Here is a 17,678-nt window from a genome sequence, read left to right as displayed (position 1 = left end):
ACACACACACTCTTTAGTGTTCATCTCCAAAAAAAAGGGTATTCGCCTATATACCGCAGTCCCTGTGATCACATCTAAGAAAATTAATAACTCCTTAATATTGTCTAATATCTAGTCCACATTCATATTTCTCTAGTTGTTGTAGGAATGTCTTTTGTAGCTTTTTAAAAATTGAATAGTATCTGATTTAGGTTGAGAAGTTGGAATTTGTTGTTATGTGTTTTAAGACTCAAATCTAGTCACTCAAACTTTTTTCATGACAAACTTTTTAAACCATTTAATATTACAGAATGTCCCATGTTTTGGATTTTTAATTTTTTCTCAGTGTCAATTAACTTATCCCTCTATATTTCCCGTAAAGTGGTAGTTAGGATTAGAGGCTTGATTAGATTCAGTTTAAACATTTTTGGCAAGAATACTTCATAGATTATTTAGGGAGGGCATGTACTAATGGCTGTAATTTACTTTGAAATGCATCAAAGTAAAATGGATAGGGAGATGGAAAGAAATGTTATAAAGTCAGTATTGTGTGGTAAAATATTAGATAGTATGAGTGCAGAGTTTTGCCATAAATTCTGTCATTGTGCTGTATGTTTGAAATTTTTCAATAAAACATTGGGGCAAAACGCTTTGTAGATAATGCTTATCTCAATTTACCACATATCAAGAGGTACGTAATGGCAAATTGTAACATTATTCATGTGCTAAGTTTGATCGTTTGTTAGAAGCGGTGAGGACCAGGTCTTCTTGTTGCACTTTATAAATAATCTACAGGGTGTAATTTTGCCACTGGATGAATGTCCTCTTCGACCATTTGCCAGTCGTCTTAGCATCCATTGATGATGCTCATCTGAATCAGTTACTCCAGTGGAGATTGCAAAATGGTGATAATCTAATCTAACATTCCTTCAGCATTTATTAGCTCGCAGTTTTTCTGCAAAGGAGTTTTACTTTTAAATATTTTTCTAATGATATCTAGACATAACAAACCTCTCAGAATAATGACTCTTGTTGCTGCCATTAGTTAAATGTTAGGAATTAGCATAGTTCAGTGGAAACATAATGCAAATGACATGAGCAGTTTTAAATTATCTAGTAACCACATTTTAAAGGTGAGAAGATATAGCTAAACTTAATATTTTATTTAACAAATATGTATTATTCAACATTTAATCTTTCTTTCTCTTTGTACTGATTCTTTGAAATACAATATGTGTTTTACACTTAAAGCACCTATGTCCAATCAGCCACTTTTCAGGTGTTGAATAGCCACATGTGGCTAGTGGCTGCCACGTAGGACAGCACAATCTTAAGATATATCACAGTTGAAGCAACACTTCAAACTCAGCTCAAAACAGTCTTCCCGAAGACAGCACTTCTTTCATGATTCACAGCAAAGCAAATCACATGAACAGGGACACAAACTTGGCATTTGTTTGTTTAGTAGAGCAGCTTAGGCTGGCTGATAGGAAGGGTTCAGCTAAGTAAATAAGGAACTGTGTTTAGGGATTTCATGAGCCTGGTCACATTCCAGAAATTGGTTACCAGGGAGCACCAGAGGGATTATCAGGATGTTCCAAAATGAAGAATTTGGAGGGCAAACACTACTCATCTGTGTCTCAGGCTCCATAAGAGAAGGGATTTTTGTCACTTGTATTTGGCACTTAGAACAATGCCTAATATATAATCTTAACACAGTTGGTGGGGTTAAATTCCCACTCTGGGATTTCAGGGCTGGGCTCCAGTCTCAAGCAGGGACTCAGATACCAGGAAAGTGAATTCACTAGAAACAGGAAGGGATGGACCAAGGTGCAGCATTTTTGCAGCTGATCTGATAGCACTGCCCACTGCGGAATACTATTGTTAGAATTCAGATTTCAACACTGAGGTGATACTGTGTTCTTCTGAAGCTGTTTTTGGTTTTTTTTTTAAATTGTATTTGCTGTTCAATAAAGTTGCATTATGAACTATCTCCTTTTTTCTGTTTGTTTTTTAATTTGAAAATCAAATCTATACTGGTTCTGAGTTCTCAAGGTTTCTGCAGGACATAATTTGAAAGATAAGTTAATAATTCAGTTGGTAGTTTTCATTGCATAAACAGTAATTGGATGTTTGTAATTAAAATTTAATTTTTAAAGATTTTATTTTTATTTTACCCTTTATTATAAGAGCTAATATAGTATAGAATTCTTCCTAGATAAGTGCAATTTTATTTTGTGTACTTTTAACTTTTTTAAAAATCATTTTTTAATTTTCAATTATGGTTGACATTAGTTTCAGGTGATTAGAAATTATATACCTTACTAAGTGATCATCCTGATAAATCTCATACCCATCTGATACCATACATAGTTATCAGAATATTATTGACTATCTTCCCTATGCTGTACTTGACATCCCCGTGACTGTTCTTCTTATTACGATTTGTACTTCTTAACCCCTTCATCGTTTCACCCAACACCCCCTCTGTCTGGCAACCATCAAAATGTTGCCTGTATCTGTGAGTCTGTTTCTGTTCTCCTTGTTCATTTATTTTGTTTTATAGATTCTATTGTTGATAGAGATGTATTTATTGCCATTTTATTGTTCACATTTTTAATCTTTTCTTCTTCTTCTTCTCTTTAATACTTCATGTAAAACTGGTTTGGTGGTGGTAACTCCTTTAGCTTTTTCTTGTCTGGTAAGCTCTTTATCTGTCCTTCAATTCTAAATGATAGCTTTGCTGGGTAGAGTAATCTTGGTTGTAGGTCCTTGCTTTTCATCACTTTGAATATTTTATGCCACTCCCTTCTGGCATGCAAAGTTTCTGTTGAGAAATCAGCTGACAGTCATATGGGTGCTCCCTTGTAGGTAACTAACTGCTTTTCTCTTGCTGCTTTTAAGATTCTCTCTTTGTCTTTAATCTTTTGCATTTTATTTATGATGTGTCTTGGTGTGGGCCTCTTTGGGTTCATCTTATTTGGGACTCTGCACTTCCTGGACTTGTATGTCTGTTTCCTTCACCATCCTAGCTAAGCCATGCCTGGATTCCTGACCCCATCATTATTTTTAAAAATAGGTTTTCAATTTCTTGTGTGCTCTCTCTTCTCCTCCCAGCTTCTCTATGATGGGAATGTTGGTATGCCTGTACTATATATTCACATTATAAATACAAGGTATAATGAAAAGGAAGGAGGGAGGAAGGCAAACAGGGATGGAGACAGAAAGAAATTAATCTGCCTTGTTAACAGCTTTCAAGATATAAAGACTCGAGAACCTAGGTTCACATAGTCCAGATCTGCTTTTGAGAGGCTGTTAGGTAAAAAATAAGGTGTCAGTGATTTTTATTGGTAGGTCCTTCTTTTATTTCATAAATTTTTCTCTGGTCAGGATAGACAGCTCACCAAAAAAAAAAAAATGTAAATGGTAGCATCCCTTTGCATATATTCTGAGAAAAAAAATTCAAAATTAAGGAAAAATCACAAAATGAAAACGTACTTTGTCTCATTTGTGTAAATTCAGACATTTCAAAACAAACAAAAAATGTAGATTCTCTGTTTCTGGGCTCAGAATATTTCTATATACCTTGATTGAAGTTCTCTTTTTCAACCTCTTCTACTTTGGATCCATTTGGAGCTCAGATAAGGGTTTTTGGTGGTGGTGGTGGTGGGTTTTTTTGTTTGTTCTGTTTTTTGTTTTTGTTTTTTGGTATCTCTTTAAGTGGACTCAGCAAGAAAAATAATAGGATGGATATTTAGGTTATTGTTACTGATAATCCAATATATATAGATATAGTGTAGTTCTCTGATAAAAAGAATCATCATCATAATTTCCCAGCATAACCCAAAGCCTGCCAAGGCATATTAATAAAAACAGTCTGATGGAAACTGATCAAAAACATTTAATCTTGTTTCTTATGAATACATTTACAAGAAAATGCCTATTTTTTAAAAGGAGTGAGTACTAAATTCAGCATGGTTGACATAAAAAGCCCCTTTATTTAATCAAATTAGTCTCAACAGTCTTTTCCCTTGTCTAATTTAAACATTACTACAGCAGACAGGATTTGCTGAGTTCCTCTTGGCCTGTGGCACAGATTCTGCATATTTCTAAACTAAACAATTAAATAAGGTTTGCCAAGAGGCTTATGCAGCAAGCACATGAAGTAAATTTGGTGAACGGAAGTAATGCCTCCTCCTTCACTGATGCACAGTGTCAGAGCCTCAGGGAAGTCATGTGCGTGGTCACCGGGGAAGATGAGAAATTACTTTTGTGAGAAGCTAGCTTCTATGAATGGAGTAGTAATGACATGCTTGTAGTCATTCTTTTATTAGCTGATTGGGAAAGGCGCACCCAGAAATAACCCTGATAAGGCTCACCTAGAAATAACCCTGCTAAGAAAATTATATATACAAAGAAAACATTTATTAAAATTTTTAACTCTATCAGCAAATTAGGAAGAGGTTATTTTTTTCCTCTTAGGTTTAGAGTAGCTGTATAAATGCCCCAAATTTTGTCCTAATGGGAGCCCAGATATAATGTGAGGGGGGAAATGTTTCTGTAAAGAAAATAGTAACACACTTCCTCTAAGGAAAAAAAATGGGTTGTTTAAAAAACCCAGAACTCCTATGCTTTATTTCAGAGGAGTTTTAAGTCTTATATACATTATTCCTGCATTCTAGTATCTTTGTATTTTTTTGTCAAAGTCAATGATTTTTGTACCCATTTTTGGGTTATTCATTGCTCTTTACCCATTTTGACCAAAGCAAGATAAACCAAGTTTTCTAGAACAAATTTCTGTTTATTGGAGTGATTCCAGAGTGCTTCTTGTGCCATTTTTAAATATTGCTACATTGAAAAAGAAAAAGGAGCAAGAAAAAACCCTCAGTCAGAAGTAAAGTGATAATACTAAGTTTCAAATGAAGTATGTTTACAAGTTTGAAATTATTCAGAATTTCTTCCTTCTGTGCATAAATTATCTTGATTTATTTTATTTATTTAATTTTTTTATATATATCTTTATTGACTTCAGAGAGAGGAAGGAAGAGGAAAGAGAGAGAGACAGAAACATCAGTGATGAGAGAGTCATGGATCGGCTGCCTCCTGCACAGCCCCTGACTGGGGATCGAGCCCGCAACCCAGGCATGTGCCCTGATGGGAATCGAACCCCAATCTCCTGGATCCTAGGCAAATGCTCAACCTCTGAGCCATGCCCGGCCGGGCTCTTGATTTCTTTTAAAGTAATTAGACCACTACTCACTTCTTTCTCTTTTCTTTTTTTCTCTCCTTCCTTCTCTCCCCCTTTCTTTTACTTCCTGACCAATTTTATTTCATCTAAATTTTTTATTAAAAAATCTGGACAATACATTATATTATAAAGAAGCATAGTAATATTACCAATAACCCCAATACCAAGAAAGAAACATTATTATCAGTTGACTTATTTCCTTCAACCTCATGATTGAGTTAAGAGCCTTTGTATTCTTTGTTTTATTTGTACCCATTTATCACCTACTTACCTAAGAAAGCATGCTGTAAATATAGTTGTGGCCCTCTACTTGGAATTCACTGGCATATTTCCTGTCCTCCACCCACTGAAGCCCTGAATCTCTCTCTTCTTTTATTAGAGTCTGTTTCTACCTCTGTCTTGATCAACCATGGTAACAGCTTGGCTGTTTCAGATCTTTTATCATGGCTATAGAACAATATTTATATAGTCTTACTTAGATTCCAGTGCCCTTGTCCAGCTGTAATTTCTGTTTGTGTTCAGAAAAGTACCAAAACAAAGATTTTTAAGCCTTCCAGCTCTGTAGTTCCCTTTTACGCCTAAACTTTGTTAACTTTGAATTAGGCCCAGACCTAATTGCCAAGTTATCTTGGCAGCACGGATCCCTCTTTCTTGAAATGTCCAGAAAAGAGTTTCAGTTTAGAGTTTCATAGTGTGTAGGCCAGGAATTTTTTTAACCAGGGGCCAGCAGCAAACTTCCTGTGAAAAGCCAGATAGTAAATACGTCAAGCTTTGTTGGCTATGTGGTCTCTGTCTCAGCTACTCAACTCTGCCATTGTAGTGCGGGGGGGGAAAAGACAACTTGTATATGAATGAGTATGGCTGTGTTCAAGTAAAACTTCATTTAAACTATGGCAACACACCATAGTTTGCCATACGTTTTAAGCTGTGAATCTCTAGATTATTGTATGATGACATGTCCATTTGAGGAAATCATGTACCGAGGGTTTATACAAAAATGAAAAACTATAAAAATATTCTGAATGATATAAAATGCATTGACCGTAAATGAACAGATTGACAGGTTTGAATGCATAAAAATTTGGACCATAAAGCACACCATTAATAAAGATAAAAGACAGATGATGAACTGGAAAAAACAGTTGTAGTCTGTATGACCGGCAATTGGTGAGGTTTCTACACCAATAAGGCGAATAACTCAGAAAAGGACATAAGGTAGAGGCTCACAGGAGAAGATGTTCATTCTTACTAACAGTGAGATCTGTATTAGAGGGAAATTTCTGGCCTGCTAAGTTTATAATTGTGAATAATTAGTAATACTTCTAATACTCAGTGTACTGAGGAACATGGGGAAATAAACAACTGGAGAGTTACCCCACCACTTAGCGGCCAAAACAACAAAAATTGATCATCTCAAAATTTCTAAGGGTCAGGAGTCGAGGCATGGCTTAGCAAGGGTGGTTCTGGCTCAGCGTTCCCCTGAGGTCGCGGTCCAGCTGTCAGCCAGGGCTGCAGTCATTGGGCTGGACGGTGTACTGTCAAGGTGATGTACATGAGTGTTGGCAGATCCCAGTTCCTTACTGCATGTTGGCCAGAGACATCAAGTTCTCTCCATGTGGGCCTCACCATTGGCTCCCTGAGTGTCCTTACAACATGGCAGCTAGTTTCCCCTGAGCCATTGATCCAAGAGACGGGCAAGCAAGACAGACTTCATAGTGTATGCTGTAATTTAATATTGGGAGTAACATACCATCACTTATACCATGTGTTATTGGTCACACAGACTAATTCTGGTATGAGGGGGGCAGTGAGTAGCAGGAGGCAGGGATCCTTAGGAACCATCTTGGAGGCTCACTACCACACAGCTTGTGTTGGGACTAAGTAATGCCGAGGGCTTTTTTTCTGTCATCTGGGTTCTGTAGTTGTCTGCATGGTGTGTCCTGCAGCTACAATGCCCCAAATGGCTTTTCTTCTCAAATGTCTGGCACCTGTCAGTTTGGCAGGAGCACCTTGGTTTGGCTGGGCATCTTTCATTCCACTTGTCTAGCTTGGACTTCTATACAACATTGTGGTCTCAGGTTAGTCGGGCTTCCCCCAGAACCAGCAACAAGGAGATCTGGTTAGAAGCTGAAAGCTGCTTATGACCTAGCCTTGAACTGTTTCCATTTTTGGCTGTCAAAATGTGTCACAGGTCCAGCCCAGATTCAAGGGTACGATTACCAGGAGGTAGAGCTTACTGCGAAGGGCCATCTTTGGAACCTATCCCAGGAAGTTATGCTTAAGAGAGATGGCTGCCTTGTTCTAAATTGGTAGAAGTAAAAGTAATACAAATTGGTTTGATTATGGATATATTTTGAAGATAAAATTGACAGGATTTGCCTATAAACTGGATATATAGTATGTTGGAGAAAAAGAGCCTAAGTCAAAGATGAATCTGAGATTTCAGACCTGAGCAATTTGAAGAATGGTGATGCCATTTACTCAAATGGGAAAGACTGAGGACAACGGGTTTGGAGAGGAAAATCAGGATGGGTTAAAATATTGAGCATCTGTATAAAAGAATTAATATGATTATGTAGCCCTTTAAGAGGGAATCTATAAAGAGATCTATGTGTAGTAATGCAGAAATATTACCTATGGTATTAATTGCAAGGTACAATAAAGTATGATTTCTGTTATAGAGAAAGAAATATATACTTATTAATATGTATATTATTATTTCACATAATTCTAACAAGTTCTAACCTGTTTTTCTAGTGCTATATTAAAAGTTTAGGTTGTTATTCCATAGGAAGAGTTTAGATTTTATTCCATAGGCAGAGGGAACTTTTTGAAGGTTTTTGATCAGCAGAGTGATATGATCATAATTATGCTTTGGGAAGATGAATTTCACAGTGTAAAGAATGAAAAAACAGTGGGAGAATAGGAACTATAGCCAATAATATTGTAATTAACTGTGTATAGTGCCAGGTGGGTATTGGAAATATTGAGGGGAATACTTTGTGAAATATATGATTGTCTAACTACTATGCTGCACACCTGAAATACAAAATAATATTGAATGTAAACTGTAACTGAAGAAAAATTGTTTTAAAGAGAAAGAACTATGGGAGAGCCGGGAGTGTATTCTATGACAGCATACCAAGTCACATTTAAATTCTTTGAATGAAGTCTATGGAAGTCAGAGACAATGTTGCTTTTTTTGTTTTATTCATTGCTTCTAGCCTAGAACAAGCCAAAAGATTGGGTAGATGGTAAATGAATGAATACATGCATCCTCACCAGTTCAGGTTATTTGAGAAAAGGCTAGCCTGAATTAGTACAATATCTCAATTAAATATTTTCTCATTTGTTTTAATTATGTAACAGAAGTAACAAAAAATGGTATATAGCATTAACAGATAGGAGACCTATGGAGATCTGATTTTGTTAATACACTAAAAGCATATCAACTATCATCCTATTTTCTTTTATGCTGTGACTTTTTTTAAGAGTTTACAACTATTAGGGTTATTTTAAATTCACCACCTGCCTGCATACATACTTTAAGGGCTCCATTTTCTCAATAACAAAAGTCCTTTGAATGGTAATGAAAGTTTCTGAACATAGATGGGAAATATTGTTGAAAAAGATTATAACTTTCAAATAGGATTTTTAAGAGAGATTTTTCAGAGGAAGATAGTCTGATTGTCACTGGGCAAAATAGCATACTTCTTATTCCCCAAAAGAGATAGATTTTGAGCTTTGTTTCAAAAAATAACAAAGATAAATGACAAACTCGAGGAAAAAAGACATTTTAATATAATTAATGATGACTTTTTAAGGAAGAGTTTTTGTTTCTTTGGATTTTTATTTTGGTAAAATAATTTTTATTTTCTAAAAATTGTAAATATCAAATGTATTGGGCCTGCAAGTTTCAGTGTAGAGGCAAAAGTTTATTGTTGATTTCATGATATATTTATTATATTGGTTTTAATAAATTAGAATATATTTGCTAAAAATATCTTGTTTATTTCAGGGGCTACGCTAAGTATGAGACCAGCCCCCATTCCAATAGAAGATCCAGAATGGAGACAAACGCCTCCCCCAGTCTCTGCTACATCTGGCACTTTCCGACTAAGACGAGGGAGTCGATTTACCTGGAGAAAGGAGTGCCTGGCTGTCATGGAAAGGTACATCTCTTTTTCCTATGAGCAGCCTCCAAAGAGAGACACTTTGAATAGATTTGGACAGTTTTCATTTCAAACAAGTAATTTGGGATCTAGGCTCTATCTCTAAAATACTTTGGAGTATTATAAATGCTGTATTATAGAAATAAGATGTTCTTACTGTTGAGAATTCGTAAAACTGAAGTTAACATCTATCAATATAATTTAATAGTGTCCTCAGTAATTTAAGAAACTTTAGAAGAATTTGTTTTTTAATTTAAATCTTTTATTATATTTTGGAAAAGCTCTTTGCTGTCTTATTTTCAACAAAATAATTGAATAATTGTATAGGAGGCCACTGAGAATTTTTTGTAATTAAAAAAATTTTCAGTTACAGTTGACATACAATACTAGTTTCAGGTGAACAACTTAGTGATGAGACATTTATATAACTTTCAAAATGATTCCCCCATAAGCCTCGTACCCATCTGACACCACACACAGTTATTACAGTATTATTGACTATATTCCCTATGCTTACTTTACGTCCCTGTGATTATTTTTATAACTTCAATTTGTATTTCTTAATTCCTGTACTTTTTTAATTCATTTCCTCAAACCCCCTCTCATCTGCCGACCGTCAGTTTGTTCTCTGAGTGGATGGGTTTGTTTCTGTTTTGTTTGCTTATTTTGTTTTATAGATTTCACATATAAGTGAAATCATATAGTATTTGTCTCTCTCTACTTATTGCATTTAGCATAATACCTTCTCATTGACTTGCATTTCCCTAATTATGTTAAGCATCTTTTCATATGTTTATTGGCTATTTATATATTTTTCTTTGGAAAAATATCTGTTCAGATTTTTTGACTATTTTAAAAATTGGGTTGTCTTTTTATATTGAATTATAAGTTTTCTTTATGTATCCAGGTGCAATACAAGTCCCTTATTAGATAATATGGTTTGCAAATATTTTCTTCCATTCTGTGGGTAGCCTTTTCACACTCTGCTTTTCTTTTTTTCTTATATTTTTTCTTCATTGTTGCAGCTATATATGGCTGGAGGAAAACTTAAAACCCTGCTGACTGATCTCATTTTAAATTCATGACAATGAACCTCGAGTGGGTGGGTCTTTAGTTCTGCCAGACAATCATACTCAACCTTCCTGGTTCATTCTTTCTCACTTTCAAAAACAATTATTTCCACTCTGTTCTCTCTGCATACTCCCCATTTTTGTTCTCATGATGACCTTGCTTCCTGTTTAAAGGAGGAAAGTGAAGCACTGGGGAAGAATTCTAACTAGCAAGTAACACACGTGCTCCTTGTTCCTGCCTCTTACCATCCCCAAAGCGCTTCAGTAATATTCCCTACCTGAAAAAAAAATTCCCTACCATGTGTCTTAGTGCCTGGCGTTACAGTAGATATTTTCTCTCCCCTCTCCCTCTCTCCTTCCATATATATATATGGGGATATATATATCCCCCCTTTTTTTGGCCTTTTTCACTTCTTTGACCTCATCACATTATGTGTATTTCATATTTGACTTCTAAAATATCTAGTTGCCAAAACATTTATTGTCACAAAGGACAATATTATATGATTCTGTTTATGTGAAATATCCAGAATAGCCAAATCTATAGAGACAGAAAGTAGATATGTGGTTGCCTGGGGCTGGAGGATAGAAGTATTTTTGGGGGGCGGGGGAGGCTAAGAAGTATTGAGTTTCTTTTTGTGGTGATGAAAATTTCCAAAATTGATTGTGGTGATGCTCACACAACTCTATGAATATACTAAAAGCTATTGAATTGTACGCTTTAAAGGGGTGAATTTTTTGGTGTGTGAATTATATATCAATATAGCTGTTTTTATTAAAAAGAAACGGTGCACTATTAGGAGCTTCACATAACAGGGTAGGACAAAAGTAGGTTTACAGTTGTTCATATGGAAAATAATACAATAATAAATAATAACACAAGAATAAGCTCTGTGTTTTGTATACTCACAGCTGTAAACCTACTTTTTCTCACCCTGTATCCTTTGCATTTACTTCTCACTGCAGGCCTGGTTTCTCCTTTTTCTAATGAGGCAATCAAAGCTTTATGAGGTGGAATAAATTCCCAGGGCCACAAACCTAATAAGTGGCCCAGCCATGTGTAGACCTTTAGATAATGTTAACCATACATTTGAGCTCCACTTACCAACTAAAAAGTGTTCTTTTTATTTGGGTGTATGCTGATTGTTTTTAATATATGGACTTGGCCTTTGTTAACTCTCAAGCCTGATGCCACTAGATGAACATGTGTTGCAACCTTGTGTCACAACCTTGTCTGATTAAGAGCATATTAAGGTTGTAATGGGGGAAAGATGGAACAAGAATGGCATGTCTACTCATGATCATTGAAGCTGGATAATAGGTACAAGGAGACTCGTGGGTTTATTATACTTTGAAGATTTGAAATTTCCCATAATTAAAAATATTTTTGTCATTGTTTAAAGAGGGCCTGACTAGATTTTAATGAGTAAAATAGATTTAGATAATTGACTGATATTTATTCATTCAGTCATTTATTTATAGAGCATCTGCTGTGTGCTAGCACCAAGCTAAGCTGACTTCAAGTAGTTTACATATTCGCAAGAGGAAAAAAGTATCTATATCGTATGTCTGAAATATCTGCATGTGCAAATAATGTAAGATCCAAATGTGATTTTTATTTAGCAAACCTGTGTCCCTTTGTTCATTCCTACAAGTGTACTTACTAGGTATGAGACAAAGTGCTAAGGATGGAGAGAATACAGTTTAGAGTAAAAGGAGTAAAGGAATGAACCTAGTAGGCCTGAAAAGTCGTTAAGAGTGTATGGTCAGAAGTTTTGGATACTTTGTGGCCTAGGAGCAAAGCTGCTTTTTTAATTAAATTTATTAGGTGACATGGGTTAATAAGATCATATAGGTTTCAAGTGTACATTTCTATGACACATGATCTGTATGTTGCATTGTGTGCCCACCATCCAGAATAAAATCACTTCCATGACCATATATTTGACCCCCTTTACTACCTCCGTACCCCCCTTCCCTCTTGGTAACCACCATACTGTTGTCTGTGTCTGTGAGTTTCCGTTTTATATCCCACATATGAGTGAAATCATATGGTTCTTAGCTTTTTCTGACTGACTTACTTCGCTTAGCATAACATCCTCAAGGTCCATCTTCAAATGTGCTCGCTCCTTTTTAACCATTCAGCATTTTGGCCTGGATAGTCTTTCAGTTTTGGAAACCAGTGTGTCTCCTGTAATTATCAGGACAGAAAGGTAAAAGAAACCTTCACATCTCCCTGTTCAGGTTTTCAGTTCCAATTAAGCAAGATAGATAGAGAAGCAACAACTTGGAAAAAGGGCTTTAACTAGATATAGGAATAAATCTAAGAGTACCTAGCTGTGACAGGCAGAAGCAAGAGAAGATATTGGTTAAGAGTCCCCTCTTTGGCGCCAGATTTGTGTATAGATAATTTATTGCTCTTATTTTTCATCAAAGTCGCTGAGTGATGAGTCTGTGTCTGGGTGTGTGGGGGGAAATGAAAGCAAATGAATACCTCTGTGTGTTTGTAATTAAAACGATTGCGTGTTTGTTTTTTTGGACCAGTACATCCGTAATTTATTTGTGCTCTTAGATTTTTTTCATGTTCATCTTCAGTGAACAATATAAAACAAAATCATTACTGAAGCCTGGAACCCCATGAAATTATAAGGAAACAGTTTTTGTTGTTGATTTTACCTTTGTCAATCTTCAAAACAACTTTAAAAATTAACTCAAAATATTCTCCTCTTACCTCCTCCAACACGCAAAGAATCAGCATTAAAAATTTCAGCGTGAGAGTGTCTCTTCCCCCCCCAAATTTAAGCATCTAAAAATAGTTTCTTAGGATAAAAGTGCCTCTTCATGAAGAAAAATAGCATCACAACCATGATATTATAACAAACCAAAATTAAATCGTAGCTCTAAATTTAGTATCACTGCTGTTAACCTGACATGTTATACAGTCTGAATATCTCATCTGAATTAGAGACATGGGTCTAGTGCACAAATGCATTTTGTTACACATCCTGGAGAATCAACATGGAAGAGACAGATCAGTTTGTAGAGTGTTTCTAGAATGTTGCTTGAGGTTCCTGTAATTTAATTCTCTTGGTATTTTCTGCATTTTGGAATTCTTCCCAGGACAGTTTATTAGTACTTTGATTTTGGTTTCAGTTTCTTTCCTTTCTCCTTTTTACTTTTAATTTTTTTTTTTCAGTGAATACTTGGACTGTGAAGGTTAAGAAAACCAATAGTTCCAGAAACTAAATTCTATATTTAACTGCAGACTGGGTGTGGTTCAGACAACTGCAATGCAAGCTTGCTAGTGTTTTGCCAGTCATCAAAACCCTGACCTGCAGCGAACATTTCTTTTCCTAGTCTTCTGTCTCTGAAATGTGCTGAATTATGATGATGTGGTGATATATGGTGTACACTTTTGTGGAAATAAAATAAAGACAAAAAGAGTCACATAGGTTCAAGCTTGAAGTGGCTCTGGAGGATCTGTTTCTTTTGTGTTCTTCTGTAGTAATCTCTGAGTGATATTAACCTGCCCTATTTTCATAGCGCTCCTTCCTATAATTCTTTTACCTTTAAAAAAATTTTCCCCCCTCTTTATTTTAGAGAAAGAGGAAAAGAGAGGGAGAGAAAGAAAAACATCGATCTGTTGCCTCCTGCACGCAGCCCAACCAGGAATCGAATCCTTTGGTGCAAGGGACAACGCTCCAACCAACTGAGCCACCTGGCCAGGGCCTTTTATTACCTTTAATTACCACTGTGCAATTAAAAAATTTTTTACACAAGAAATCTCTTCACTTTAGCTCCCATTTCGTGAAACCATGTTTTCTTTTAATATTTTGTCCTTGTTTTGCTTTATTAGTTTGATAAAATAATATTTACTTTCTTAATTACCATAAAAGTAGAGAAATAACTGTTTGTTTTCCTAGTAAGATTCCCCCCCCCCCTTTAAAAAAAAAACCCACTGTCTTTTGAAGAGAACCCTGTTAGTTTGTCAAATGGAGAAATGATCACCTTTATCTTCCTAGCAGCATTCTTGAGTGTTGTTCTGTATAGTGTCCCAATATTATTTGGTGTCATTCATGCTAAGCAGAACTCCATGAAGAGAGAGACCCTGCTCATTTCAGTAAGATTATGCCTTTGAGCAGAAATGCTTATAAATGCTTTCCTTACATTATTATTCTGAGAGATTGAGACCTATCCAGATGTTTCTTTGAATGACAACTTGTATCATGTGAACAATAAAAGGGCTTGATTTGCCTTCCTTGTGCAAAAAGACATAAATTGCATCTGCTGACAACAGATTGAAGTTGAAGCATTTAAGCTAAGAATCTCCTTTTGATTTCATTTACCTATATTTGGTCACCACTTCTGCAGAGAATAAGAGAGACCTTAAACATCATCTAGTTCAAACTGTTTGTTTTTAAGACCAAGAACCTATACCCAGGAGGTTAATTAACTTGACTAACCTCACAGAAGAAGTAAGATTGAGTTGCTTATTTTTAATCTATAGCCATGTGAACCACAGAATATGATTTTTTTAGAGTGTATTTGTTGAACTTCTCAGCCCTTTTTATCTTCTTGAATTTTTATCATTAAACGTTTATTGACTGTGTGCTGTGTGTTAAGCTATATGCTGAGAATTGGGATTCAAAGATGAAGAAGACAGAAGTCCTTATTGTATTTCACTGAATTCCTTCTTTCCTGTGTTTCTTTATGTGTCTCTTACTCCTTTCAAACCCCCTTAGTCTTTTTCTCTCCTATATCTTCCTCAGTTAATGTTCTTTAATTTGCCAAACAAACTAATATCCATCTCTTTCTCCTTCCTGCTCACACTTTCCTTTAAGCACGCCACCTACCCCACCACCCCTGTTCTTCTCAGTTACTTATTAGTTGATCATAATGTAAACTGAAGTGTACTTCTTAGTATTTCTTATACTATGAATAAAATATGCTCCCATTTTATTTAAAAAAGCAAATTAGTCAGTATAACTGTTTGTTAGAATTACTAAACGTCATATAATTTCCAAGGGTCCTTCAAGTTCTCAACATTGTATTGTGCCATGATTCTAAAGAATCCTGGTTCTTGTTTGTGTGGAGCCTTTGTTCCCCGTTAGACTTTTGATAGGAAAAATACTTTCCACCCTAGAATTAAATCTTTGGGGAACAATTAGTGCTTAGCATAACAACACGAATAGACTAAATTCAAAGAACAAAATGAGCTCCACAATAACTAAATTCTACCAGAAGACCAGTTATCTCGGGCTCTATGTTTATCCATGTCATCTGTCTCAGGACCTTGTTTGGCAATCTGCTTGTATTCTGATCCTGCAGTTTCTATGTTAATATACATATTATAGTAATGAAATACCTTAAGTATTGAAATACCTGGAAATGCAAAGAAATCATTGTTCACCTACCTTTTATCAGTCCTAGGTTGTGAGAATTACTTCCTTATTCCTTATAAAATAAGAAAACTAAAAACATTCTTACTGCTTAAAAGAAATTTGCTTATTTTTCATTTTATTTCTAAACATAAAACTTTCTTCAGTACTTTACAATCGCAAAGAAACTTACATCTCATTTTCTTCTTTGTTGCTGCTGAATTGAATAGACTAGTTGAAAAAAAAAATCTTTTTTTCACATGTAGGATCAAAGAAACCATCTGACCAGGATAGTAATTTTGTTTGGATAGGAAATTCAGTGAATTTTTTCCCAGTTTCTTTACATTTGCCTATGCTACTTTTTAGCAAGAGGCTAAGTCAGTGATGGTGAGTCTATTAAGTGGGATGTCTTGGTAAAATGACAGGTGTAACCTAATTTGAAGAACCGTGAATGAGAAAGTGTTAAGTGAAAGAAGAAAAGATGGATTATTACAATAATGTAAAAAGTTATAAGCATACAAAGATAAAGATTGGGAGAGCTAATAATTTTAGAATAAATGATTTGTTGGTTAGTACATTTTTATGTTACTTTTTGTCTTTTTGTTTCTTTCTGATAATATAGTTGTTAAGAACATAGATTTTTAAGTTAGAAAGTCTGGGGTTTCAGTCTCAACTGTCCTACGAGCTATGTATCCTCAGGCAAATTACTTGCTATAAAAGATATACTATGACTTAATATTAAACGACATGCAAAGTAAGCATGATATATGACTCAAATTGTGGTGTTTAATAAATATATTCCTCCTACTACTAAACAGTCAGTACAAAAAGATGAAATAAGAACTTTCAAAAAGAATGCTGTGATTTCTTCAAATGGAATTTTCTGAAGAGTTATTTTTTGGATTCCTAAGCCTCAGCCAATGAAAGTGTACTTAGCATTTTTTCACTCAAAAGAAAGTCATTCATCCCCAGTGCTGAAGCATATTTAAAGATCAGGTTTACTCCATGAGGTCTCAGTCTGTCTGAGGACTCCGGTTAAAAACCCCTCATAGATCCCAAGTGCAGTGGGACACAGAGGAGAGTGGTGAGAGGAAAGGCAACACTGAGGTGACATTGGAACTGGGCCCTGAGGAGCAGGGATGATTTTGATGAGTTGGGAAGAGGAAGGAAAGCATTATTGGCAGTGGAAGCAGTGTATGCAAAGGCACAGAGGCATGAAAATTGGGTAACCAGTGTATGGTCAGTCAGGCAGGAAATGAGGCTGGGGAAGTAGGTTACCCAGATTGTAGAAAACCCTGTATTGCCACAGTTGCAACATTGTCTCTTTCTTAAAACATCTGTATTTACATCCATGCTTGTGCCACTTTCCTCCTACATATAACTCATTGATAATAACTTTTATGATAGGGAGTCATTTTGGGGATGGACTTTGTGAAAGCCCTGGGAATTAAAAATTGGAACTGTTTTGAAAAATCTCAGCCTTTCTTTTTGAAGACAAGAGCCTAAATAATATTCCCCTTTCTATGTGTTCAGGGAAATATGTTGAAATTTCAACTGTTTTCAATTTTTTTAAAATCTTTTGATCCATTTTTCTTGCTTTCTTATATTATAAAGGTGGGTTATAGTCAAATCCAGTTTTCCTACTGGCTTCTATTATTGTAGCAGTGCATTGTTAGGAAGAAAAATTGAGTCATACCTTCACCAGAGTGGACTGTTTTACCATCTGTTAAGTAAATTTACCTTATACTTCAGTGGTATAGTTTATGTGCTTCTGCAGGCTGGAGTTTGGTTATACTCAGGTGGCCCATAGGCTAGCATTGTACTGGACATA

General features: G+C 35.5%; 1 protein-coding gene across 11 annotated transcripts in view; it reads left to right on the top strand.

The window, feature by feature from the left end:
- The window catches only part of HMBOX1 (homeobox containing 1), a 156,674-nt gene that overhangs the window by 102,325 nt on the left and 36,671 nt on the right, over positions 1 to 17,678 (top strand). For all 11 annotated transcript variants that reach the window (XM_081135868.1, XM_081135867.1, XM_081135863.1 and 8 more), the window contains one exon: positions 9,246 to 9,399. In XM_081135868.1, coding sequence (XP_080991994.1) covers positions 9,246 to 9,399 — 154 coding nt within the window. The remainder of the gene's footprint in view (positions 1 to 9,245; positions 9,400 to 17,678) is intronic.

The sequence above is a fragment of the Miniopterus schreibersii genome (assembly GCF_964146895.1).
Source record: "Miniopterus schreibersii genome assembly, chromosome: 4".
NCBI lineage: Eukaryota > Metazoa > Chordata > Mammalia > Chiroptera > Miniopteridae > Miniopterus > Miniopterus schreibersii.
The sequence above is the reverse complement of the archived record's forward strand: the minus strand, read 5'-3'. Positions and strand labels throughout refer to the sequence as shown.